At 39.6% G+C, this 24,831-nt stretch overlaps 1 protein-coding gene across 2 annotated transcripts in view; it reads right to left on the minus strand.

The window, feature by feature from the left end:
• LOC104333311 (ubiquitin-conjugating enzyme E2 E2) overlaps nucleotides 1–24,831 on the minus strand; it is a 219,259-nt gene that overhangs the window by 40,129 nt on the left and 154,299 nt on the right. For both annotated transcript variants that reach the window (XM_075417432.1, XM_075417431.1), the window contains exon 4: nucleotides 1,651–1,783. In XM_075417432.1, coding sequence (XP_075273547.1) covers nucleotides 1,651–1,783 — 133 coding nt within the window. The remainder of the gene's footprint in view (nucleotides 1–1,650; nucleotides 1,784–24,831) is intronic.

The raw sequence follows: 24,831 nt of genomic DNA on the forward strand, positions 1-24,831 counted from the left end.
TGTCAAGACGGATCTTGTATAGCAAGTTAGAAGTCTGGACTGGCCTGGGCAGGAGGAAGAACAGGGCATCGCCCCAGCTCAGTGTGCCCAAAGCTTTAACTAACTGAAGGAGAAGTTACAAAGTTTCAAATTCTTTCTTCACAGTGTGATGACAGTTATTTAAACCTGAAAATGTGCGGTTCGCAAGACAACCCCTGTAAGACTTGTCAGTGACCCCAAAGCTTCCCTAAACTGGAACACTGAAAGTGGGACACAAAGTTCGACCATCTCGAATACTGCTATACTGACCCATCTTTAGGTCACCAGCTAGGAAAGTCCGATTTACAGACTGACGAGTACTTTGAATTCACATCTCCTGTTCTTTTTTAAAACTTTTCCTGATAATATCAATGTTAGCTACTATAAACATTACTACTGTGGCATTAAAATTCTGTTTATAAACACTTCTCTTTCAATAGTGTAGTCATGGCAATCAAATAGGAACCAGCTACTCTCTTCTTTAATGCAATACCCTTCTATTACGGACCAACGTGGCACACCAAGCCTTTCACAAAAGTGTCAAAGAGAAGGTAAATCTTTTTGCTCCCATAGCTCCTCCCAGGGGGGCTGTTCTGGACCCTCACTCTCCACACTGGCAGTTCATCTCTTTTCACTTTGTTTCATAAAAGACAATCAATTTATTTGATTCTATTAACAGCTCTGTGGGGTAAATTTTCCCAGTTTCTGTTCCTGTTAGGGAACACGTGTGCCAAGAATTGCACTCCGTCTTTCCGATCTCTACAGGCAATGCCAGAGGATGCATCTTAGGACTATATTTGCCTTTTTTATAGATGCATTAGATGAGTGGTTTGTAATAATCCTGTGACCACCCAATAAAGCCCCATTTTGACACCCTCCCTCAGCAATTATTACTACTGGTTATCAATGACACTCTTCACTACCGCATTTCATACCATTTCTGTTTTGCCAGTCTTTATAATCATCAGATTTTTCCTGTTTGACATTCCAAGCGTACTTGATCATGGTAATGATCTGCCACCTTCATGTGATTGGTACAGTTCTACATTTGTGGTTAGTGTCATTACTGACAGCATTAAAAAACAAATCTATAAGGAATTCTGTAAGTCTTTGTCTTTCACTCCAGTTTCTTGCCTCTGCTGTTGTGTTTCCACATTCTTCCAGAAAACTGATGTAAAGCAATTACTTTTAACTTCATGAACAATACTGTATCTTGCATCTGCAGAAGTAATTTATATGGGGTAGTGCAAAAGGTGCATATTTTTGTCAGACTGTCACAGACCCCTGGTGAATGCTACAGGTCAATAGAAAAGATTAAGTATCTTCAGCTGCTTATAAAGGGTGCAACTCAAATATAAATGCTTTCATATTAGAAACAAATCCAAATCAAACAAATAACTGCTGGAAATTATGCAACCATTTTCTAAATAAACCCATATCCATCCAGCTATACTGGCAACATGCAGGCAAATTTTAGACAGTTACTAAACTTCTTTCCATCAAAATACTCAGTTTAAATATTCATTATTGCCTTGAAAGTTTTACTTTTCATCCTACAATGATGTACCAACATACACGTAAAAAAATATCACAAGGAGAGGACTCCTATCAGACTTTTAATATCCTACTAACCTTAGGTGGTTTAAAAGGATAGTCCGGTGAAAAGGTAATGTCAAGGAAGAAAACTCCACCTTCATATACAGACCCTGGAGGCCCCAGTATAGTTGACCTCCATTCATAAATGTTGTCTCCTTTGGGTCCAGCACTAAAATAGAAAACAAAAATATAACATAATAACCACATACAATCAAGAATATACTGCATCAGTTATATTCTATTAGTAGTAACACTGGTTTTGCAATAACTCTACAAGTTAAAAGTTGTGTATCACATTCATTAAATTAGTCCTGGATAAAACATGTAACTGGTGTCCTAAGCTCTGTCAGTGAAGTAATATATTCAGCCAGGAAGAAGTATTAAACTCACATTATAAATTCTTCAAATACACACAGAAAAATTCCCGACTGTTTTATCTCAAATGTTTTAATGGGCAGACGTGAAGTATTTATGGTGCCAGGATACAGAGACTTTGCTGAGATGTCTTGTCACTGCCTTGCTTCACAAGCCATCCTATTTTCTCCTACCTCCTCATCCACCTACCTCATCAGTCAGTAGCAGTGTAATTACACACAGTATTATACAGCACAGACTGTACTAAAGACTGAGGAGGTACAAGCGACCTTGCAGCTGCACTTTCTAAGTGACTAACCTAAGGTCTCCAGTCACTAGTACAGAAGGCTGCTTTACTCTGCAATCGTTGCCCTATCTTAAACATACTATAAAGAGGAAGCAGGTTAAACTGTTCAATTATGTTAATTCAAAGTCTTCGCTTAGAAACACTGTACTGAAACACTATTTAAAACGTACAAAACATAAACCTGTATGTGAAACAAGAAAAGTTTCTCATCCACACAGTCAATTCCTGACAAAATCAAATTAAAAACTAATAAAAGTTCTTGGGCATGACTCTTCCAAAAGCCAACACAGCCTGCTTTCATGCAACGTAATGCTTGTCCATAGAAATACATATTTTACTCAGTGTGGCCTCTTAAGGAACATGAAGACTTCCTTTTGGTTCACAGCCTGCTGTTACCAGTCACTGATACAGGACCTGAATTTTAATTAGGATCAATTGGGATGGTGACTTCTAGGTATCTGATTAATATTTTTCAGAGGAAGGCAGTGCTGGTAGATGTCTCAAATAAGTGATGTGGTATTGTCTTAAGGCATTTCTTGTGAAACAATTCTTGTTATGTTTGCAATAAAGATTTCCACAGGATGCAGGGGTTTGTGAAATAACCCTGCGCGTAGAACAGATGAAAGCTCTTGGCTATGCTCCATGCCTCACAATGTACCCAAGGCATACAATTATTATACGACATCATGTCATGTTCACTGCTCAACTATTCATTTTGTTCACTGAAAGTTAATAAAACCCTCTTTCACCTGAAATTCCTTGGGCTCCCTTCATTAAAACTTCTGACTGCATGATTCCCTGCATACGACTGCGTGACTTAGCACTGCACGGTGTACTTCATTAGTCATGGTACCTACATCTATTTTCTATAATGGCTGTTAATGCTTCTTGGCTTTCCAAACTACGTGCTTTCTTAACAAAAATGGATTAGAGAGACTGTAATATTATGGAACATTCATTTTCTATCAGCCATAGTAACAAAACTAGCAATTGTTTTAAAGTTGAAATCTGGCTTTTTAAGTGTCACAATAGCAGAAGTGTTGCCATCCATATTTCACAGTGTCTATAATACACCAGGTTGCTAGCTGCCAAACAAATTTAATTTACCCAGCTCTCAGTTTGCATTAACCTTTGAATAATAAAGCACAGCTGAGACTGCTCTAAGAAACAAACCAGAGAATGAATAATTAAACACACCTCCACTGCCTTTAGAAAGACCAATCCCGAGTCAACAGGGAAGGTTTAATTGTGACTGAACGAGGCATTAAGGGACTAATTGAACTCTTTATAAGCCCAAACGAATGTGGGACTACATCAGTGCTATGGTATACAAGGTTCGCAGAAAGTAAAACCCTTAAAAAAAAAAAAAAATCAGGCAATTAGTTCAAATAGAAAAGGCAAGAAGCAGGGGCAGTCTAAATCTTACACCAAAAAAAGCCTGTAATATGTGAAGGAAATCCTTTCCCATTTTCTGTAGAAAAATGTTCTAACACTTGGAGAAGCAATGACTCATCTGATGCCAGCAGGTTAAAATGGAAGTGATATAAATGTCGATCCCAGAGAAATGGTTGGAAACAGCAAGGCGCAAAAGCAAGCCCTGTCTTTATTAGACCTTATTTAGCCAGGAGGGGATGGCTGGGCCATTTCTGGGCTTGAGCGAGGCTCACTTTTTTGATCCGCACTCTCTCTGATAGTGGCATTTTCATAATGTATATTATTTTTATTTGTTTTTCTTATTTATTTAATTGCATTAACATTTGAAATGAACAGTCATTAATTAGAATAGTTGGAAAATGCTCCATCTGCCAGTTGAACTGTTCCGGCACGTCCAGCTACAAGCCTAGCCTGATCACATTCTGAGGATGCTGATTAACATTAATTGAAGGTTTTCTTTGCAAATGAGCGATGAAGCTTTATTAAGTATTATTATTAATTTGAAGAATAGCTTGAATTGTATGGAGTGTGGGAAGACTGCTGTTATCGACGCTGCCTGTTAGAGTGCTTGCTGGCAGCAAGGCTGTTCAGCCGATGTAAAATACCACTCCTTGTGCGTAGGCAACAGCTGGCATTAAGGGCAACAGCATGCACAAGCACAACGTTTTTTCACTTGCACATCAATAATACAAAAAGTTTGACAGGTGTACTATCTTTGTTTTCCTTCTTTCCTAATTGTTAAGCCTTTTATTTATCCACATTATTGGCAACCAGAACTACGACTCATCAGGCTTCACCAGAGAAAATTCCCATATGTGCAAGACCTCAGCCAGAGCCTTATTCTATAAGGTTTATAATGCAAGAGAATTTAATTGCCCTTCTCTCTACATGGATATCTGCCCGGCATGCTGAAGCCCAAATGTTTTACATTCAGTATGATTTATCTTCCAGCTCTATTAATGTTACTGGCAACCGAACCACAGATCTCAAAGAAAGCAAACCAAACATCTCAGTGCCTGAAGTTCTGTTATCTTTGGAAGGATGGATCCAGATGTGCACCCGCTCGGCAAACGGCAGACTAAATCTGTCTTGAACCCAGCTGACCCAGGGCCAGAGCACACGCATGCTGCCTGCTACTAACCTGCTGCTAAACCCGTCAGCCTCAGGGAGAAGTAACAGTGGCTGTGGCTGCTCCAGGGGGGAAGTGGCTGAAATATAAGGAAGGATAAGGTGGTCAGGAGAAGGACAGGTCTGCTGTCAGACCAGCAGCACAGCCTCTCAGTTTAAGCCTTGACGCTGAAACTCTAGTGAACCTGCGGGATCAGGCAAAGAAGGAGCCCAGCGAGAAGCACGTGGTGTGACTCTGGAGCTGTGACTCTGGAGCTGGCACTCCCCACATCTCCAGCGTGATCTCCCGGGTGGAATTTGTAACATAGGACCAAGGAGGTGCAGATGAGCATAAGGGTCATGGAGACCTGAAGTTATCAATGGCTTGTTAAGAGCTAGCTCTCTGCTGTCATTATTCCCCTATAGCTGATGAGACACCACACAGAATATTGCCTGGTTTACCTGCTGGGGAGGCTTTGCTCACTGGAAGGGTTGGGGAGGGTGGGCATGGAGCCAGTCTTCTTTGTCTTCCGGAATGACATCAGTATGGGTGCATGAAAATCAGGACAAAGGAGTCAAAACATGTAAAATGATCTCCTTTGTATTTCACTCTCCTTTGCCTCTCCTTACATATTTTAGTTCTGTCACTGCTTCCCACATCCCTGCTTGCAGGTAAAACGTGTGCACATCAGTTACAGTTAGTAGCAAAATACTTTCAATGCTACTATAACCAAATTCACTTTTCTTTAAATATGCTCAATACGCTGAGTATTTTCTGTTCCCTCAATATGTTTTAGGCAGGCAGTCACTTGAAAGTTGTGCTGCTAAAAACTGCTTGTCTGGTACAATCCATTATGAAGACCAAGCTTTCCCTGCATTTAGAATATCCCGAAATACTAAACTTACAATGATGTGTTAGGAGAGTTGTATGAAAACAGCAGCATCTATGAGACATACTGGATGAAAACCTATCTGGAGAAGTTATGAAAGTACTGTTGTTTTTTAGTTTTATCGGAGCTGTGATTTGTATACAAATTACTCAATTTCCAGAGAATAGCTCAAAAAAGTACAAATACAGAAATTCAAAGAAATAACAGTATCTCACATGTTTATCATGTAGTCGTATGGAATAAATTAGTCATAATAATATTATTATTTTATAATCTAACTTATGTTTCTTCATGAGGGATCCCCTGCTTCCCCAGCATCTGTAACTGGAGGTAGCATAACCTTATACCATAGAAAACAAGGACTAGTTCAGTTCTTGGTCTCTGAATCTTGCTGATATTCACACTTAAAGTGTAACTGTACTCTTTAACACAAGGGAAAGGCAAGCCTATAGCACCAAACAAAGAAGTAAGAAAAGGAATTATAACTTAAAATTGCCTTCTAGTTTCGACATGCTAATGGTGTGTGGGGGGAAGCGATCAGGCCAAATCAAACAGGAAAGCGAGATGGCTGGGAAGCCTTCCCATTCCTCAGGACTCAGAAAGAAATGGAAAGATTCTTCTGAACTGGGTAGGTTTAAGTTCTTTTTTATCCTCATACTTTATAGCAGGTCAGAATAAAGCAGGACCATGATATTATACTAACTTTGTCCTGAACTCCCTTTCCACGGCACCATCTTTGGCAATTCATTCTTGTTACTGCCTTATCTAATCTGAATTGCATTAGCACACAGAAACACACATCAGAACTGGGGTACTCCAGCTCTAGGTGCAGTCCATGGAGGATGCAGACCCTCTGAACTGTCTTTGGTAGCATATGACAGAAGACGGATACACTCAAGTCTCTTCCTCTTCCTTCTCTTTCATTACATGGAGCCTTGACTTTACTGTTTAAGAGATTTCCCTCTGAGGAGAGAAGCTCACCACAAAATTATCTCCATTTATAAGACATACAAGAGTTTTTCTTGCAATCCCATTTCCTGCACAGATATCTAACAGTTATGCTGGCGCAGATCCTGCCTCTAGCTGCCCTCCATGAATGCTTCTGGGAAGCCAGTTGCCCAGAGGGCAAAGAGGATACAGAAGTATTGCAAGACTGGCAAAATAATTTAAGGGCACTGCTGGTGAGGGAAGAGGATGGATGTGACAAAACAGAAGATTGCAGACTCAGTTTTCAGTGACATATGTCTCTCGAGAAGCTCATACAAAGCCTCACTAAAATAAACCCAGTACATAACTCTGCTCTCTGTTCTGAACATGGTGCCAATACTGAAACTGGTCCTCAGTGGAAGCGTTGCTTTGGTCTGTACCACAGCTCGGGGACAGCCATGAGCCTGGCAGTGGGGCTGTGCTGGCAAAGCGGTTGCTGGATAATCTCAATCTGGGAATGAGTAACTCAGATCCACCTGCGCACCCAGCCCAGTCCCGTTCAACAAAATGCAAAATAGTGCCATCGAGGAGCTTTGGCATCACAGCCCCGAGAGTAACTGCAGTTCTCAGCCCTGCTTTCCCACTGCTGTGTCTCTTTGGCCTTGGAACAGATACAGACAGTGCCAGCAGCCCCAGCTATCTGTTCAGCTCCTTCTGCTCTTGTCCCAATTCTTTGTCCTCCCCATTCTGGAAGCCTACCCGATCCACCACCTCTTGAGCCTTCACCCTTTCTTTTCCCTCGTTACTGACAATTCTTCTTTGCAGAACCCATACTTTCTATTTTCCCTTGTTACTGACAATTCTTCTTTGTAGAACCTGTACTTTCTATTTTCTGCTTTAGGGTGGTTTCTTTCCCACCCCCTCTCTGTATGGTGATAATTCTTTGCTCCTTCTTCATGGTGGATCTTCCCTCCCTTCAGGTACACGCAGATCTCCCTCTCCCTAAATTCAACCTTTATTTTTTTCTCATCAACAGCCATCAACACATCTCATCATTTTTCATCTTTCTCCAGAAACGAGGAGGGGGTGGAAAATGGTGCAGGGGGATTTTATTACAGTACAGCAGTTACTCGTTTTGTTTCCTTCCTTCCCTGTTGCCCTTCTTCTGAGACACAGAAAATGAAGAGCAAGCAGAGTGGGTGCTGCAGCAGCAGCGGCATAGGGAAGGGAAAGCGAGTCGCAGCTGCCTACCCAGATGCTACAGTGATATCAGTAGGTACTTTTATAAATGTATGTAATAAACAGTTGCCACAGCAGCCAAAGGAATACATTTCTACAAAACAAAAACAAAGAGATAGCAGTGAGCACTGAGACTGCCTGTGGCAATGGGCACAGTTGTATGGCTAATAACACCTATGCTATGAATAAAATTAGCAGGCTGGTCTCCAAGAAGTAAAATCAAAGAACAACTAAAGAAATAAACCCTTGAAGAATTAGAGAGAAGTGCTTAGTTCGGCTCTATTATTGATGACTTAAACTCTTATCAAGAAATAAACCCTCCCTAGATTTGTACCTTTGGAATGCATAACCTTTACTTCATTTCTTTTTCTTACTGAAAATTTGCTGAAAACTCCTAACATCTTCTTTCTTTTATTTTTTTTTATTAATCCTCATCTCAATTCCTTCATCTAGATGGTGCAAAAAGTGCCATTATCAAAATATGGGAAGATGCTCATGGTTCTTACTCGTTATTATCTAGACCAAAGTTAGAAATTTTTCAGCATTAAATTTGAGGCCCAAAAAATCTGAATTACTCCAAGAAAATTAACAATATATATATATATTTTTAAAGAGTTGTTCATCTTACTTTAACTAGACACTATATGTAGTGAAGAAGCTTGGCTTTCCATGATCTAACACTCAAATTTGTGTCTATGCTAGATCCAGTATTTTTGGTCACCCTGCAATATTACTGGGAATATATGTTTTACATGTGTTGGAGTATCAACATAATTAGATGAGATAAGCATGATTTTTGGGTAGGTATTTTTAATTAGACTTAATTATTCACAATGGAAACCAAGAGTGAAATGACTGGGCCACTTTGGCAGAAAGAGAAACTTCAGACAAATCCCTTACACCACTCAGTTTCCAGCGAGAGAATTCAGCTGGTTTTCAGCGAGAGAATTCAGCTGAAAAATTTGGATGAGACTTTCTTCCAGATCTTCCAGTTTTCTGATTGAGACCATCTTTCCATAAGAAACTTTGAAAAAAAAGTACTTTTAGGCAAGCAGTAAGAAAAGGAGGATATTAAGACATTTTTCTAGCTCATACTACAGTTCCTTCAAAGTGGTTATATCCTGCTTTTATCAAGTGCTTTTTATTGAAGCCAGTTACCATTTTCATCTACACTTTGGAACTGACATATTTGTAGTAAATGCGACTGAAAGAATATCTAGGAAAGCTGATCCCAATGAGCTGTCAAAGGAGCAGTAATGTATTGCAGGATAACACTAGATATTGCTTCTTACGCTTATTAAGAGCACTTGAATTCCGTACAGTATGGCATTTTTTCATTGTCAGTCTTCTCTAGTTTTAGCAAGGTGCTTCTAGAGGTCCATTGATCACCCAGAGCGATACACAGTTTAACGTTTGGGCTTCCTGCCACTTTCTTTCTTGCAACAAACCGGCAGCACACCAGGTCAGTGTACTGAAAGCCTGTATGAGGCAAATCCTTTTCTTCTTGCGATTAACTTTCTCTGCCCTCCTGTCACTGGAGCCATTAAAAGTTATTGGCTGAAGCTGCTGAAGCTGTGTTGTGTTTAAAATTAATATGTTTTGGCCACAGTAAAAATAACAAATAGATTAAGACCAAAGCGCGTATCACTTAGTTGATTTTATTATTCACTTGTAAGTAATACCACTAAAAATTATTAAAAGTATCCTAGCACTTTAGCACACTAGTATTATTCAAAGAGTACTTTGATGCTTTTATTCTCTAAAGTTCTGTCCTCAGAGCGTTCCTGAGATAGAAACCATCATGAAGAGAACTGCTTCTTAATGCACAAAACAGTTATTTATATTATAGTATCTACAGCAATTTATTCATTGCAAACACCATTACACAGTGTATGATCACAGCATGCTGAGTATTCACAATGAGATTTTAAAAATGGCAATTTTGTTAAGTATTCTCCACTTTGTTCAGCTGAACAAAATTACATAAAATCCTTCACAGAAGGCTTTCCTTGCCCAGCGTCGGAAACAATCATTTGCCTCCTATTACATGTCTATGGGCTCGATTCCCTGTTGCCACATCTTTTGTTTCTTTTGCATTTAAAGTAATACCACTAACTGTAGTTCCAGCTCCTTTATACCACCAGAAATGGACTGTATAGTTTAAATAAGACAAACTACTTATCACCCTGATTTGTCTCTACGGCAAATTATATCAAGCATATTTTAGCAAAAGAGGAAACCACAAGTAAATAGGAATGAAAAACACTACAAATAAATGAATAGACTGCCCTGGGACCTTCTAATATGACCTCCAACTTTGCAACTTGCCAAGTGATATTATTTCCCTGTTACTCCCAATTTGCTTTTCCTTGAGGTTTTTTTTTTCCCCAGGATTTCCATTTATTATTCAAAATGTAATTACTTTTAAATTTCACAACATTTCCCCTTACCCACAACGGCTGTAATTTACCATTCTATCTCTTCCAAGTTAAACAGAAAACATGGCACACAGCAGTGGGGTGGCACCATCAGGCACTATCTTTTTAAACTCTAAATCTAATTTAAAAGCATGAGGTGACTGAGTGCGGACAGGTAGCACAGAAACCCCAAAGCAGCTGGAATATTTAAGAGGTGTAGTAGGGAAGAAAGCATTCTTTAAAATAGCATTGACTTTTTCGTTTCTGTGGAAACCTTAGAGGCAACAGAGGAGAGAGGCAGACAGGGCTAAAGTAGACCAGCTCAACCAGACTAGAAAGACTTGTCATGAATGGGTCTGATATACTGAAAGCTTTGGATTTGAAATCCGTTTGATATGCTGATTTGATAATTTACAAATAATGAATCCAGATCCCTGTTCTTCATTAGAAATGATGAAAAATGAACAACAACAAACGTGTAATATATTAGTGATGAACGGATCAGCCCAACTTCAGCTAATGCCTCCTTCACTTTCTGATGATAGATTGATCATTTTATATAAGAATTTTTTCAAGTCTTATCCTAAAATAATCTCTACAGTCTCTTACTTTAATCAATATAGTGTAAAGATATTCTGCAGTAGTCAGCCATTTCAGCAACTGAGAATGATTTATACATGATTATTTCTAATATATGTACATGCATATTTTCTGATTATTATGAATACTATAAGCAAGGCAGTAACATTTTTCAGTGACTGTATATTCTCTGCTCCTCAGAAAGCTGGGTCTGTATAACCACTAGTCATTATATCTTTCCCCTACTTGGAAATTATTTACCCAATTGCCTATAAAGAGGTTTGATTTGCTCAAGACTGTCATCTTCAATAATCCCATTTACAGGCAGTTGTCTAAATAGCAATGTGGAAATTTTGAAACCTTATGCAACAAGAATAATTTTGTAGCTTTCCTTCTGAAGTGGCTTGATTCTGAGATGTCCTTTTGTGATGTTTTAAAGACTTTAGCTCCTTTCCATAAGCTGCTTGCAAAACTCTCCCAAAATACTAATGAGGGAAAGCAAGGAGAAGAAGAATTAAAGAAGTTAGTATTTACAGAGAGAGAGAGAGAGATCTCAAACATACAATGCAGCTATATAACCAACAAGTCTGCTCTTCTGTCTATGCTATAAACAGAGGAACAGGCTTGAATACAGACTCCCCTCATTTCAGTGCGAGATTCACACAGGCTCACACATGAAATGCTTGCTTACACTAGGAAACAACTCTGTATTATGGCATAGATTAACTAACATGATGTTAAACACATTATAAAACAAGTCATTTCCTCCTGAGTAAACAAGCCTATAAAGCCAACAGGCACAGAAAAAGGAAATTTGATTCTGAAATCCATATACTTCAAAAGCAGATTTCTTTTATTTAGTCAATTTAGTTAAGAGGCTGTCTTATTTCTCCAGATCTCTGGTAAACAGAAGAAAACACACTTGGAAACTGCTGGCAAACAGACACGTTTTCACAGCATTTGTTCCTCATTTGAAATTATTCTCTTACTTCAATATGGAGACCAGCCATAGGTCCAAGGTGAAAGAAACCTTTAAAAGTCTCAACTCTCAGTTGAGACCGATTGCCCTCATTGTAGGCCACATTCTGACTTATCAGAAGAAAACACCATTTATAGGCAATTTTCTTTGCAGAGTCTGTGAGGACTGAGCAATTTACACCACTTGCCTGAATAGCTGAAATAAACAGGGGTCTGGCAGATTCTTGGGGAGTGTTTACATGAGACTGAGACCTGATAATGTGCCACCTTCTACTTCAGTAGTGTATTGCTAAGACTTTTTAATGTAATCCTTCTCTGGGGTTGGGGACTTCTCTGGATCCATGACAGGGTAAACAGAAAATAAAATACACAGAAATTTCTCATTTTTCTATCAGGATAATTTTCTCCTAGGATCTTCTGGGAGAGTCTCTGAGGCTGAGGTTAGGAAGTGGCTTATGTAGGACTGAGCTTTCTGTTCTGAGGTTGCTGGAAACCCCCTCAATGTCAGAGCTGGAGTTACCAAGTGAACTTGCTACAACACTTCCAGAAACTGGTTATGCCATAGGCTTCACTATAAACATAGGGTTGTTCCAATGTGTTTTTCAGTAAAGGTGAGCTTACCGTGGACAACTGAGGCTACATTCTTTACAGTACACAGATCTCCACTGTGTTCCCAGCATCAGGATTTCTGATTAGAAAACCCTTCCCTATAAATTAGTTTCGTCTCTTGCTTTATTCAGAAGCATTAGGATGGGAAGATGGACAGTGGTCCTGGGAAGGATGATGGCAAAATCGGTTCAAGAAAAGAAGGACACTCCCTTGCCACTTGAAAGCCATAATGAAAGTGTAGGACTGGAAGGAGAAGTCCTCAGCCTGCGCTCTCAGGATGGGAAGGTGTCCAGGAACCTGCTTGTGAAAGTAGTTTTCACCTTAGAGCTGGAGTTGGGGAATTCAGATCTCCACAAAATCCCTCTCAAGGTTTCAAGCAACACTTCCACTCCTGTAGGCCTCACACATGATCTACTCTAGAAATGATGCCTTGTCTACTAAGAATCAACATTTCTAAATAGTAAGGGAGAAACGGCATTATAATCTGTAAGTTGTTATCAACGATTCTGTTACAGAAGAATTAAACTCCACATACATAAGACCTGTTTTTTTTTTTTATAACCACAGCGTATGTTTCCTACATCAAGATATAATAACAACAGCAGTTGAAATTGCCATTATAATCTCATTGGCAAACAAGAACTTGGAATCCTTACTCACACAGATGTTTTTTGCATGATAAAAATTACATTTGTGCTATATTCTTTCCCATTTTCAGTTCCAGCTCATCTCCCTGGCTCAGCTGCTGGTGATACCTTCTCTTATCATTGTTTATTCACTCGTAATACAACTGGCTGTGTGCATTAAGTGAAGAATGACCAGTCTCTGAGTCAGAGCTACCACCACGACGAGAACCACAGGACATACACTAGTCACAACGTGAAAATAACATGCAGCTTAACCTATGAGCACTAGAGTTATATTACTTCTCTTTATCATGCGTTACTGCTTATCTTTATTATCCTAACCATGCTTGTTGAAGTCCTGCGTATTTAAAGCAAACAGCTGAAGCAAATGGCTATGAGCTACAGAAATATTCATCCTGTGGTCTCCGGTTCAGCCCTAGCCTAGACGGCTTCCGTCCAAATTGTCTGTACTTGGAGGCTCTTTGGTGGTCTGCATCTAATGAATAGGTTTTTTACAAATCCATTTCTTAGTGGACAAATGCCCCAACTCATCAGAATATCATTGCTGATCGCAGCCTCGCTTGCAACTCCGACTGGATGGAGGAGGAAATACTCTTTGGCTCACGTGCTATAGCTCTCGGTTGAGGCTCTGAGAATGCTGTGGGAACACATGCCAGACAGCTGCCTGTCTTTATTCACAGGTTCATTAGAAATGTATCTGTACTAATCACTGTAAGGGTCAGTCAGGTACTCTTCACAAACACCATATTCGGTGTAATAGTTTTAACAGAAGAATGTCCCGCTTTTTTCCTAATGCCGAGGGAAGACATGGCTGAGATTTCAAGCTGTATTCCTGTTTAAATATCTTGGATAGGATCAAACTCAGCAGTGGTTCACCTGTACTACTCGTGACAATTTAGCAGAAATCTAGCCGCCTGAGAATGATTTAAACATACCACTTTCTGTATTAAGAGGAAAAAGTGTTCCTCTGTCAGATTATATTGAATCACAACAGTGCGCATATGTATTCTTGTCACAGTTTCTGTACTTTTACTGGTTTTGATGCCTTCAAAATAATCTTTTTTAAAATTAATGTACTTGCCAATTGTATATTCTGGAAGGGAGAGCAGCTGTTTCCTCACAACTATACACACAGCCTTTTGAAGAAAATTTTGTTTATTAATAGTAATCTGTTTTTCATAGCTTCGCAATTTCTTAGATAATAGGGTAAAACACAATTTTCCTTTCATGTTCTCTGCATACTGAAGAGACAGATGCAATTGCAAGAGACTACTTACGCTGAGGGCAAAACTTAGTACTGCTTAATGTGACTTAATGACTAAAAAATGTGTATCATTTATAGATGACATCTAGTACTCAGCTAAGGTATTATTATGGTCAATGAGTACCCTTCCCTGCCGGTTAGTAAAAGGATTTGGAATTAAATCTGTTTTTATTTTACTTGTTGAAGTAGACACACTGAAGGCAACTGAACTAACCACATGAGTAACACAAATGGGATTTAGTCCTTGCTCGCAATCTTTTTCCAGACAGAAGCTGACATATGACAACATATATTTTAACTTGAAACACAGAATTGAGAGAAAGGGGGAAAAAAAACCAGGACTGAAGAAAGGCTATTTTACAGCCACGTAGACATGTAAACACCTCCAGGAACTTTGCTTAATAAGGCCAGCTACTTTCAGTTATCACTCCATGGCCCATGACAATCTTTGCATGAAAGCGTTTCTTTCTCCCCCAGGCAACACTATCAAGTTAGTGCAGTTCCCTTGAAATACATAAATGCTGTATTTAAAGCTAAATGTATAGCATATGGAGGACTGGAGCTGCGCTCTGGAGAGCACACCCTTCACCCCACCTGAAGGCACTCCGGCTTGCCAACAAACACTCCTGTGAAATGTGGCAAATATGACAGGGAAGATGTCAGAACATAGAAATTTCCTGTAGGTTTTAACTCGTGTCAAGAGACGCTCTTGAGTAAAGAGATACCACAGGGTCCACAACTGATCTTGAACTACGTCAAGACACGATGCACACAATGAAGTAGTCAACATGGCAGTGTTTAATACATGAGCACTGTTTCCCTTATGGGACACATTACTTGGCTTTTCCAAAAGATATCGAAGCGATTTAGGTTTCTTTACCAAACTAGGTGTATTCAAACCCAATGCAGAGAAGTTGTGAGTGACGGTCAATTTCTCTGAAATTCAGAACTGAAATGTCATTTCACACATGAAATAAGAGAGCACATTAATTTGGGAAGTCTGTTTACTTGTTTGACAAAACTAAATTTATTACATTTTTTGGCATACGTTCCTTTGTAAGCTAATATTCTCTATTTAAAGAATCTTTCTATTTTAATTTGAATTTTTACCTTTATTTTCAAGTAATTTTATCACTAATAGGGATTATTGTTGGGTTCAAGACTCAAATCTTACTACAATTTAAAAAAACTGGAACACTTTTACATGAATATTTTCAGAGGTATAAAGTTAAACTCAGTAGCACTACACATGAGAAAAAGAATTACTAAACTGAAAGAAAGATAATCAGTCTGGCTTCAGGGTTAACTTTCTGTTATTTATTGTAGTAGGTGTTTTTTTTTAAACTTCTAACAGTATGCCAATCCAGTGCTCTGGCTCCCTGCGCTACCACAGCACAAACTACACAAATAGAAACAATGTCTAAAAATCCCATCTCCTTTCAGAAACCCACCCTGCTCCACTGCCACTCCTTCCTAAAAAATCCCGAGCAAAGAAATTATCTTTCTTCCTCAAAAACACGAATGTGTGAATAAGAGGTATTCAGAAATGTGAGTGGCCAGCTGCCTCCTCGGATGTGACTGTAAATACTGTGTTTAAATACAGAAACATAACACTTACAAATAGAAATTACACACAGCATGTCTTTCAAAATCGGTCTCCCATTGTCCAGAGCTTTTCGTGGTAAACAAACCAGCATAAACACTGGGAAGCAAAAGTGGTTTAAAAATAATTTTATTTTTTGCAAATGAAGCAGTATTAGCAACGTCAACAGCTACCACTCTTATATTGAAATTGCTGTCTTGTTTTAGCCCTCTTACTTTACCTTCATAAAACCAATGTATATAATCTACTTTGCAAATTGAGGAAAGCCTGCAAAAAGCATTTTTTTCTCACTTTGCAAACTTTGGAGAATTTATCTAAAATACTGTAACATTCAGAAACCCATACATCTTATTGTATAAATAATTTTATATCTGAACTTTCACGTTTTCCCAAAAACTGTCAGGAGAGATTTAGTGCAAGTTAAATGGCACTGCCACAAATACAATTTCAATTTATGGTTATCAATTGAGGCAAATTAGGATTTCCCAGCAATGTTTATTCAAAGTTTCGTATTGACATATCTCTTGTCAAAAAATCAGATACTTTTTTCATCCCTTTTCATCTCTGTTTCCCTATAATAGCCACAAGTATTTTTCATTTGTGGGCTATAAAAATTACACTTACTCATTACATATGGCATTGGCGTACTTGTTATAGCTACCTAGTGTACATTTCAATACCAAAATACATTTCTCAGTTTAATACACTACTAATGAATCAAATAAAATTCAAGTGGTTTGGGTCTTCAACTGACACTTTAACTTATTACCCCTGTAATAACATCATGAGCAGAAGTGGCCTTGTAACTCTTGCTCCATGTTCAGGCGGTTGTAGTGAAACTCACCATAATATTCTTGCTATGTGGTTTGTAATTACTTCCAAATTTCAGAAAACTTCTTTACCTGCCCAGTGACATTATTTTTTGAGGGGGTTCCTGTTATGCTAGTCACCATAGATGCCCAAAAATAAACATCCCAAAAATGCATATCCAGATATACATCCAAAACTATTTCTTTAGCATTTTAAACAAAAGACTTTGCTTCGTTAAAACACTTCACACCAGACCTCCTCAGCAGAGACTGACCCAGAACCAGAAACTCCTGTCTGGGGAGCAGGGCCGGGCAGCCCTTCCCTTGCTGAATCCATTTTCAAACCCTTTGACAACTCACGCTTAAGACGTTCTTCGTTCATTCAATGACATTACTTATACAGGCACGCAGAAGAAAAAAGAGAAAGGTTCGGAGCAATACCCAGTCCCTTGCTGCGGGCTCCCCACCACCACCGAGGAGCAGACCTGGACTCCGGGTGTTCAGGAATAATTTTAGAAAGTTACTTCTCTGCAGTCATACGTAGCACAGCTTGCAGTCATTGCCCTACAATATTTAAAACTTAACAACATGTTGCTGCAAATACTTTCTACCGGGTGATGCCAATGAAAATATTCACAGTACTATAAAGAGGAGGCATTAATTATCTTCAGGTCTTCCAAAATGTTAGGACCTAGTACCAAAAATACATATGGACGTGAACAACAATGTTTTGTGCGCATAAAGCTCCTTAAGGACACAAGCTCTTCAGGTCTCACACTTCCCAGCTGCAGCTTGCTGGTTTTGACAGCAACGTGAAAAGTCACATTGCAGGAACTGAACTACATTTCTTTTATAGCGTTATTTTTCAGCCAGTACATTACCAGGAGGCACTAATAAGCAAGGTCTATTTAGTTCTCTTGGGCAATGGATCAACTCAATTACCCAAGCATGGAATATTTCAGAACAACTCCTAAGAGTTTCGTGTTGGATTTTCAGGGGGTGTTGTTGCTTTTTGCAGGTACAGAGCATGAGATCAGTACCCACAGCAGGCACAGAACACAAGGCTTGTCATCAGCTCAGGGGAACGTCACAATCAGGTTTTCATCTGTTCAGCAGAAGTTCAAAACCACGATGTCCCGTGTTGAACATCTGCATCTGCTGCACCACACGACAGTGGGAAATGCGTTCTTGAGCTTGGGGTGACGAGACCTAACCTCCTCACCACGACACCTTGGTGTGCTCGTGGCTGGCTGACCTAATTGATTCTTTTAACTACAGAAATAGGTTCAGCCTCATTGTAACGTATCCTGCAGGGAGCGGAAAATGAGAAAACAGACTGTGGTACCTCTAATGAGCAGAATACTTCAGCCCATATTCAGTCAGATTCACTGATTATAAGGAATCTATTTACTCTAAGCTGGGCAAGCAAAATCTCTGTCAATGGGTAGAATAAACGCTATTTAGAGTGGAACCATTTGTAATATGCTTTAACTGGCAATATCCCCTTAATGAATAATATAACATCTTTCATACGTGGATTCTGCTGCTTTGATTTTTCGTCCCTGCATTAAGAGACATGAAAACTGATGCACAGAATAAATTCTCTTAATAACAGAGCTTAGAATAATACACCCGTTATCACAGGGATCACACTTGTCTTCTATAACCACACGAATGCAACCAGAGCAACAAAGTAATGTTAAAACACCCACATACTTAAAATCAACATCTTTGCTTCAGAACAGATGGCAATATAATACATGAATTAAGACTAACTTCACATAAATTAAGAAAAAAACTTCTTTTAAATAGTAGAAGATACCTGTTAAGGAACTGTGTTTACACTTACAACGTTTTTTCTGCATGAAGGTATGGCCACGGGGTTCAGCCAACAAAGAAGGAATTGCATATGTTTTTTGTGGGCTACACAGTGGCTTGCAGACTAGACAGACTGACAAGGCCAAAATGTCACCGAGGCTGTCTTTCAAAGAGACAGCTGAAGGAGTTGTGCAGAAATTTAATCTGCTCCAGAGAAAAGGTAACCTGAAATGATGAAGTCCAGTTGACTGGGTGCAGCCGGGAGCTGGAACACACTCTCACAGAAAGCCACTGGGTGCCGGTAAGGTGAGTTTTGTTGGTATCCATACTATACAGTTTAAAGTAACCGGTAAGTCTCAACTGAAGAAAGTTTTAATTCTTTATCTTTTAAAAAGCCTTTTAAATGCTTTGTTCTTCTCACTTAAATTGGGCATTACCTATCCCTCAAGGGTCTGTACTGGGACCAATACTATTCAGTATCTTCATCAATGACGTAGACAGCAGGATCGAGTGCACCCTCAGCAAGTCTGTGGATGGCACCAAGCTGAGTGGTGCAGCTGGTATGCTTGAGGGATGGGATGCCATCCAGAGGGACCTGCACAGCCTTTAAAAGTGGGCCCGTGTGAACCTTATGAGGTTCAACAAGGCTGAGTGTAGGGTCCTGCACCTGGGTTGTGGCAGTCTTCAATAATAATACAGACAGGGGATGAATGGATTGAGAGCTGCCCTGCAGAGAAGAACTTGGGGATATCGTGGATGCGAAACTGGACATGAGCCAACAATGTGCGCTTACAGCCCAGAACCGTCTCCTGGGCAGCATAAACAGAAGTGTCGCCAGCAGGTCGAGGGAGGTGATTCTGCCCCTCTACTCTGCTCTGGTGAGACCCCACCTGGAGTCCTGCGTCCAGCTCTGGAGCCCTCAGCACAGGAAAGACACGGACCTGTTGGAGCAGGTCCAGAGGAGGGCCACAAAAATGATCAGAGGGATGGAGCACCACTCCTACGAGTTAAGGCTGAGAGAGTTGGAGCTGTTCAGCCTGGAGAAGAGAAGGCATCAGCAAGACCTTTTTGTGGCCTTTTAACACTTAAACGGGCCTTATAAGAAAGAAGGAGAGAGTTTTTTTACCAGGGCCTGCAGTGACAGGACAAGGGGCAATGGTTTTAAACTGAAAGAGGGTAGATATAGATTGGATATAACACAGAATTTTTTTTTATGAGGGTGGTGAGACACTGGAATAAGTTGACCAGAGAAGGTGTGGATGTGGATGTTTCCACATCCCTGGAAGTGTTCAAGGTCAAGCTGGATGGGGCTCTGAGCAACCTGATCCGGTGAAAGTTGTCCCTGACCATGTCCCCTAGTCCAAGAGCTGGACTGGATGATCTTTAAAGGTCCCTTCCAACTCAAACTATTCTGTGATTCTATCTTGTTGCTTTATATTAAAAAATAAACTGGAGAATCATAATACATCATACTCTGTGAGGATACACGCTTTTCCAAAATTTCATTTTCACTAGAATAAACTACTTATCTTTATGTTTCCCAGTGTGTTCTTACCCGAATATATACTCTTTCAAGAGTTTGCCAGTACCAGCTAGAGCTGCTTGTAGTAGAATGAAAAAAACCTGCTTCTAATGCATGCATATGTAAAAAAACTCTCATAAATTAAAGTAATGGGCCAAACATTGTCATGATACAATTCACTGACTTCCATGGAGTTCTACTAGCTTACTTAAGGATTAAACTTGGCTCAGTAAGATCATTAGGAAAATAAAAGACTACAGAAACAATTTTTTTTAAATCATGGAAGTGGATTGTGTAAGATCACAATGGAGTAAAAATGTAAACAGCAGGATAAAGATAATTACACAAAACTCTGTATGGGTACCAAGACCAGTATTGTCAGAATGTGATCTGAAGTAAAGAAACACACATACACTACCAGAAAACAAGAATAAAATAATTTCTCACAGGTTCAATGCAAAAGACACTTTCCCCTTAGTGAAAACCTTGTAAAAGTCTTCACTTCTTCAGAGAAGGCAACAGAATGGAAGGGAGTGAAAAGCGGCAGGTAAAACCTCTGCATCTCCAAACATTATTCAAAGTTAGAAAATGAAAATGTTTCATTACAAGATGAGGTAAAAGACAGCTGATCAAAGTCACTCAACTCACTTATTTGTATCTTAGCAAACACCTTGGGTCTGCACTTTGTCAATCTGCAGAAAGCAAAAGATTTTTCTGACCTCATAAATTGGCAAGAAATGGCTTGTGTACTGATCTGTTCAGCTCAGCAGATACTTGGCACCATTCTCACAGAACCGAATGCACCTACCATGAGGGTGATTGCTATGGAGTTCTTCAAAGTCCAGAGGAAAAAGCCTCATTTAAGCAACTGTTATGTCACAGGGGTGTCACGTTGACTCTGGCCTACTTGCCTGACATAGCTGGAGATGGTGACCACTGAACGCTACTGTCGTCGCTATTCTCTAGCTCTGGACACAGCAGAGCTAAAGTATAGTGAGGCAGGACTTCTAAAAAATTGTTGGCAATGTCATATTAAAAACTTACGAGGAGAGGACACCTTGTTTATGGCCTGGAGTTTTCATTCAGCTTCCCAAATCATTTGCTATCCAGAGATCACCACTAAAAAGTTGCAATATAGCACTGTATCGGCACAGTAGCATCTAACGAGAACGACATGCCTAAACATACAGGAGCAGATGAATTTGTCCTGGCAATATATATTCATATTCACATTCATCCAGAATAACTTGGTATGCGAATAGGAAATACGGTGTTTATTCACCAGCCTAAACAAGATTTTGCAGTATCACATTCAGGCACTCTTAGCTAAGTCTGCATGCTGGCAAGATCCATGTATGGATCATATGCTCAGACTAGACTGCAGGCAGAACTCACTATTTTTTAATTTATGTTAACTCTCTTAAAAACACTTCTCTTGAAGAAAACTCTTTAAAACTTGGGGGCCTCTCCCATTCGAACCGGGCATTTGAGAAACTCAACCGTACAGTCTCCTGTTCTCCGCCAGACCGCCCCGCGCAGCCTCTGACATGGCGACAAACGCGTCACACCTGTGGCTATGGAGGGACAGCTTCTCCCATGCCCTGTTTCTAAAATTAGTACAACTACTTTGTACCTTCTACATGCGTTACCTCTTCAGAAGAGATGTAACCTCAGACTCCTTTTCAGACAAGTTGTTTTTCTGTATCCTGATGGTTTTCTTTAAATAAATATCAGCACGGCCAATTGGCTCCACCACATTAATGTAACCTCTAGCCAAGCAGGACTGGCCACTGAGCAGATGTTGTGACAGTTGCCCTTTTAAGCAAAAATAAACAGCTGTAAAAGAAGATGCACCTGGTTTTATTTAAGACTTCACATTACCTCTTCAATGGTTTCTGCTTGCTGACAAGCAAACGCATGACCGAGGCATCAGCAGCTAGAGTTACCTATCCACTGAAAGTGTCTATTTGCAGACTTAATGTGTTCAGCATTTGTCACATACACAGAGGAGTTGACAAATACAATATTCTTGTCCTTACTTAATAATTTTGCGGAGCAAGAAATGACTCAGTTCATTCTTCTTCCTTACTTTACTTGTTCCTGACTATGGTAGCGTGCCAAAAAACAGCTCAAAACCATTTCCCTTCTCTAACATACAACGTCAAAGTAAATTTCCAGCTGGCAAATGAAATGCAATGTTGATTAGGAATGCATTATATTTGAAACATTTGACCTTTAAAGCACAAAAACCTTCCACCTGAAATCTAGTAAGTTTGTCACATATCCGCAAAGCCATATCAAATCAGGAAATGCAGTTGTTAGAGCTGATTAATGCTGACTTTGCAGTTTCATGATTGTTGTATGTATGTGTCATAGTCCTAACTCTGTGAAAGGAACACCGCCAAGTACTTGACTTCCCAAATATGTGCTACTTTTAAACCGCTAGCCTCCTGTGGAATTACGTTATATATATTCCAATTATATTATGTTTAACTAAGATCTCAGATTTTGCCTTGAAACTGACAAAGTACATCAAAGCAACCACCTGAGAACTTGAAACTGAAATACACTGTAAATCTTACCAGTTTCATGCTATTGATAATTGCTGTGGCAAAAGTCATCAAACTCTGAACTTCCTTCATGCTATTTGGAAACTCATGCCCTGAAATACAAGTTCTAGAAAGAGCTTGAAATTCTTTTCCTATGTTGATACAAACTGATTTGTGTGCTCAGACATTGTCTGTCACGTGTCTAATAATAAGAAGCACAAAACCGAAACACTGAGCATGAGAAACCTTTAGTTATGTACCGTTCAATCACTTAAATTCAGCTCATTTTCTAATTCTAGGTAAATGCAGACTCAAATTCTACCCATAGAAGAAGGCTTATTCAGACCTTATGCTTCAGAGATTACTGTGCCAGGTAGCTCTACCCAGGACCTTCTGCCTGGATCTGGTAGAAAAATACAGGCATGAAAAAGGGGAAAGAGTTCAGGTCTGCCCAAGTTCTCCAGCTCTTCCTCCTGTGTTACAGGCTGCAATATGAAACACAGGGCTATGGTGATAAAAAAATAGCATCAAAATTTCTCTTACAAAGGCTATTATGCCAGCGATAGGTTGACTATTGCTCCTGTGGAATACAGGCAAGATGGCAGTACAGGCTTCTGGTAAACTGTATGATGTTTGGAACGTATTCTGGGATTCAGGTTTTCCTCTCTGAGATTAAAAACATTCACCATTTGTCCCAATCCTGCTTTAACAAGACCAGCAAGAACTTTGTACTGATTTCAATAAAAATTAAGCTCTTTTTGCAAATACAGTTTAGCATTTTGTTTAGTTGAATGCCCAAAGATGCTTGCCAGTAGAGGGGGTATAGCTCAACCATTTCTCTTCCCAGAAGGGGCTGTCACTACTGAGGATAATATGAAGAAGAAGAGGCAAACAGGAAATCTGTGCAAATTTCCATGCCTTTAGAAAGAGGAGCTGCAAGGGGAGAAGGGCTTCTGGAATGCGAAAGAAAAAAGCAGTAGGAAAATAAATACTAATTTCAAGCTTCTAGCAGTTTAATATAAGCCAACCAAAATACAGAAAAAAATCACAAGTACCTTCAATTGATTTCAGACTGAAACCTCTTAAGTATTTTATCTCAACAGTGTATATATCCTACTCATTTTGAATACAGAAATTATGCATGTTAAAAATTCCAGGAAGAAACCCAAGCATCATGTAATTCAATGAGTTTCTGCATTAGAGCAAAATAAGATGTTGATGCATTCGCCTTGAGAAACGAAGGGCAAAAAACTTAATGCCATTATGTGAGTCCAATCTAGTTGAGCTGGAACAGTTGTACGACACTTTGCTATGTCCCCACTGGTAACAGCAAATTCTGGTGAGGAAAATTCCCTCCCCCAAAACGGAGCACACCTCAAAGACAGACAGAAAATGCATTTTTATGTTACAGAAATCCTGGCTGCCATCAAACCAACGCCAACTAGCAAAAGGAAATTTTTCAGATTTCCAAAAATACACTTCAAAAATGTTGACAAATATACAAGCTGTCATTAACAAGCAAGTTCAGGCTCAAAATGTCAAACCGATCTCTCATTTAAGAGGCCTGGGGTTTTGTGGAACTATATTAGACATTTTTATGTGAAGATCTCACAAATACCTTTGAGGCCAAGGTGTGGTTGCCCAGCACTTCCCAAATTAGACTATTAGGTCATGATTCAAGACAGCTCTTTAATAACCGCTTGATTACTAACCCAAATGTGTATGTGTTATTCTGACCTTCAAAGTCAGACTCCGGAAACGGCGGCACCCAAAGCAGGAAACCCTTCTGGAGTTTGCTCCAGCCCAGAGAGTGAAGCGTGCCTTGCAGAGCACGCCAGAAGGACGCCTGGGCAGTTTTGAATTCTGCTGAAGCTTTGCAACACTTCAGAGAAATACCCATGTATTCTCAGATGACAGCTGTGGCGTAGTTTAAGATAAAAAAAACCTGCTACAATGTCTTAGAAAGTTAAAATGCTTTGTTATAGACCAGAGCAATTTGTGTTAAAAAGGCATAATACTCTGATGCCATGTGTCAAGCTATTCCTGTACTGCAAATGTGAAATAAATTCTAGAGTTAAGTCTTACAGCCCATGGCTTCAAATGGAGCTAAAGGGGTGTAACTCAGGACAGCATTAGCTCAATTTCGGCCACTCAATTTGTATAA

The sequence above is a fragment of the Opisthocomus hoazin genome, chromosome 4 (assembly GCF_030867145.1).
Source record: "Opisthocomus hoazin isolate bOpiHoa1 chromosome 4, bOpiHoa1.hap1, whole genome shotgun sequence".
In the NCBI taxonomy this organism is placed as follows: Eukaryota; Metazoa; Chordata; class Aves; order Opisthocomiformes; family Opisthocomidae; genus Opisthocomus; species Opisthocomus hoazin.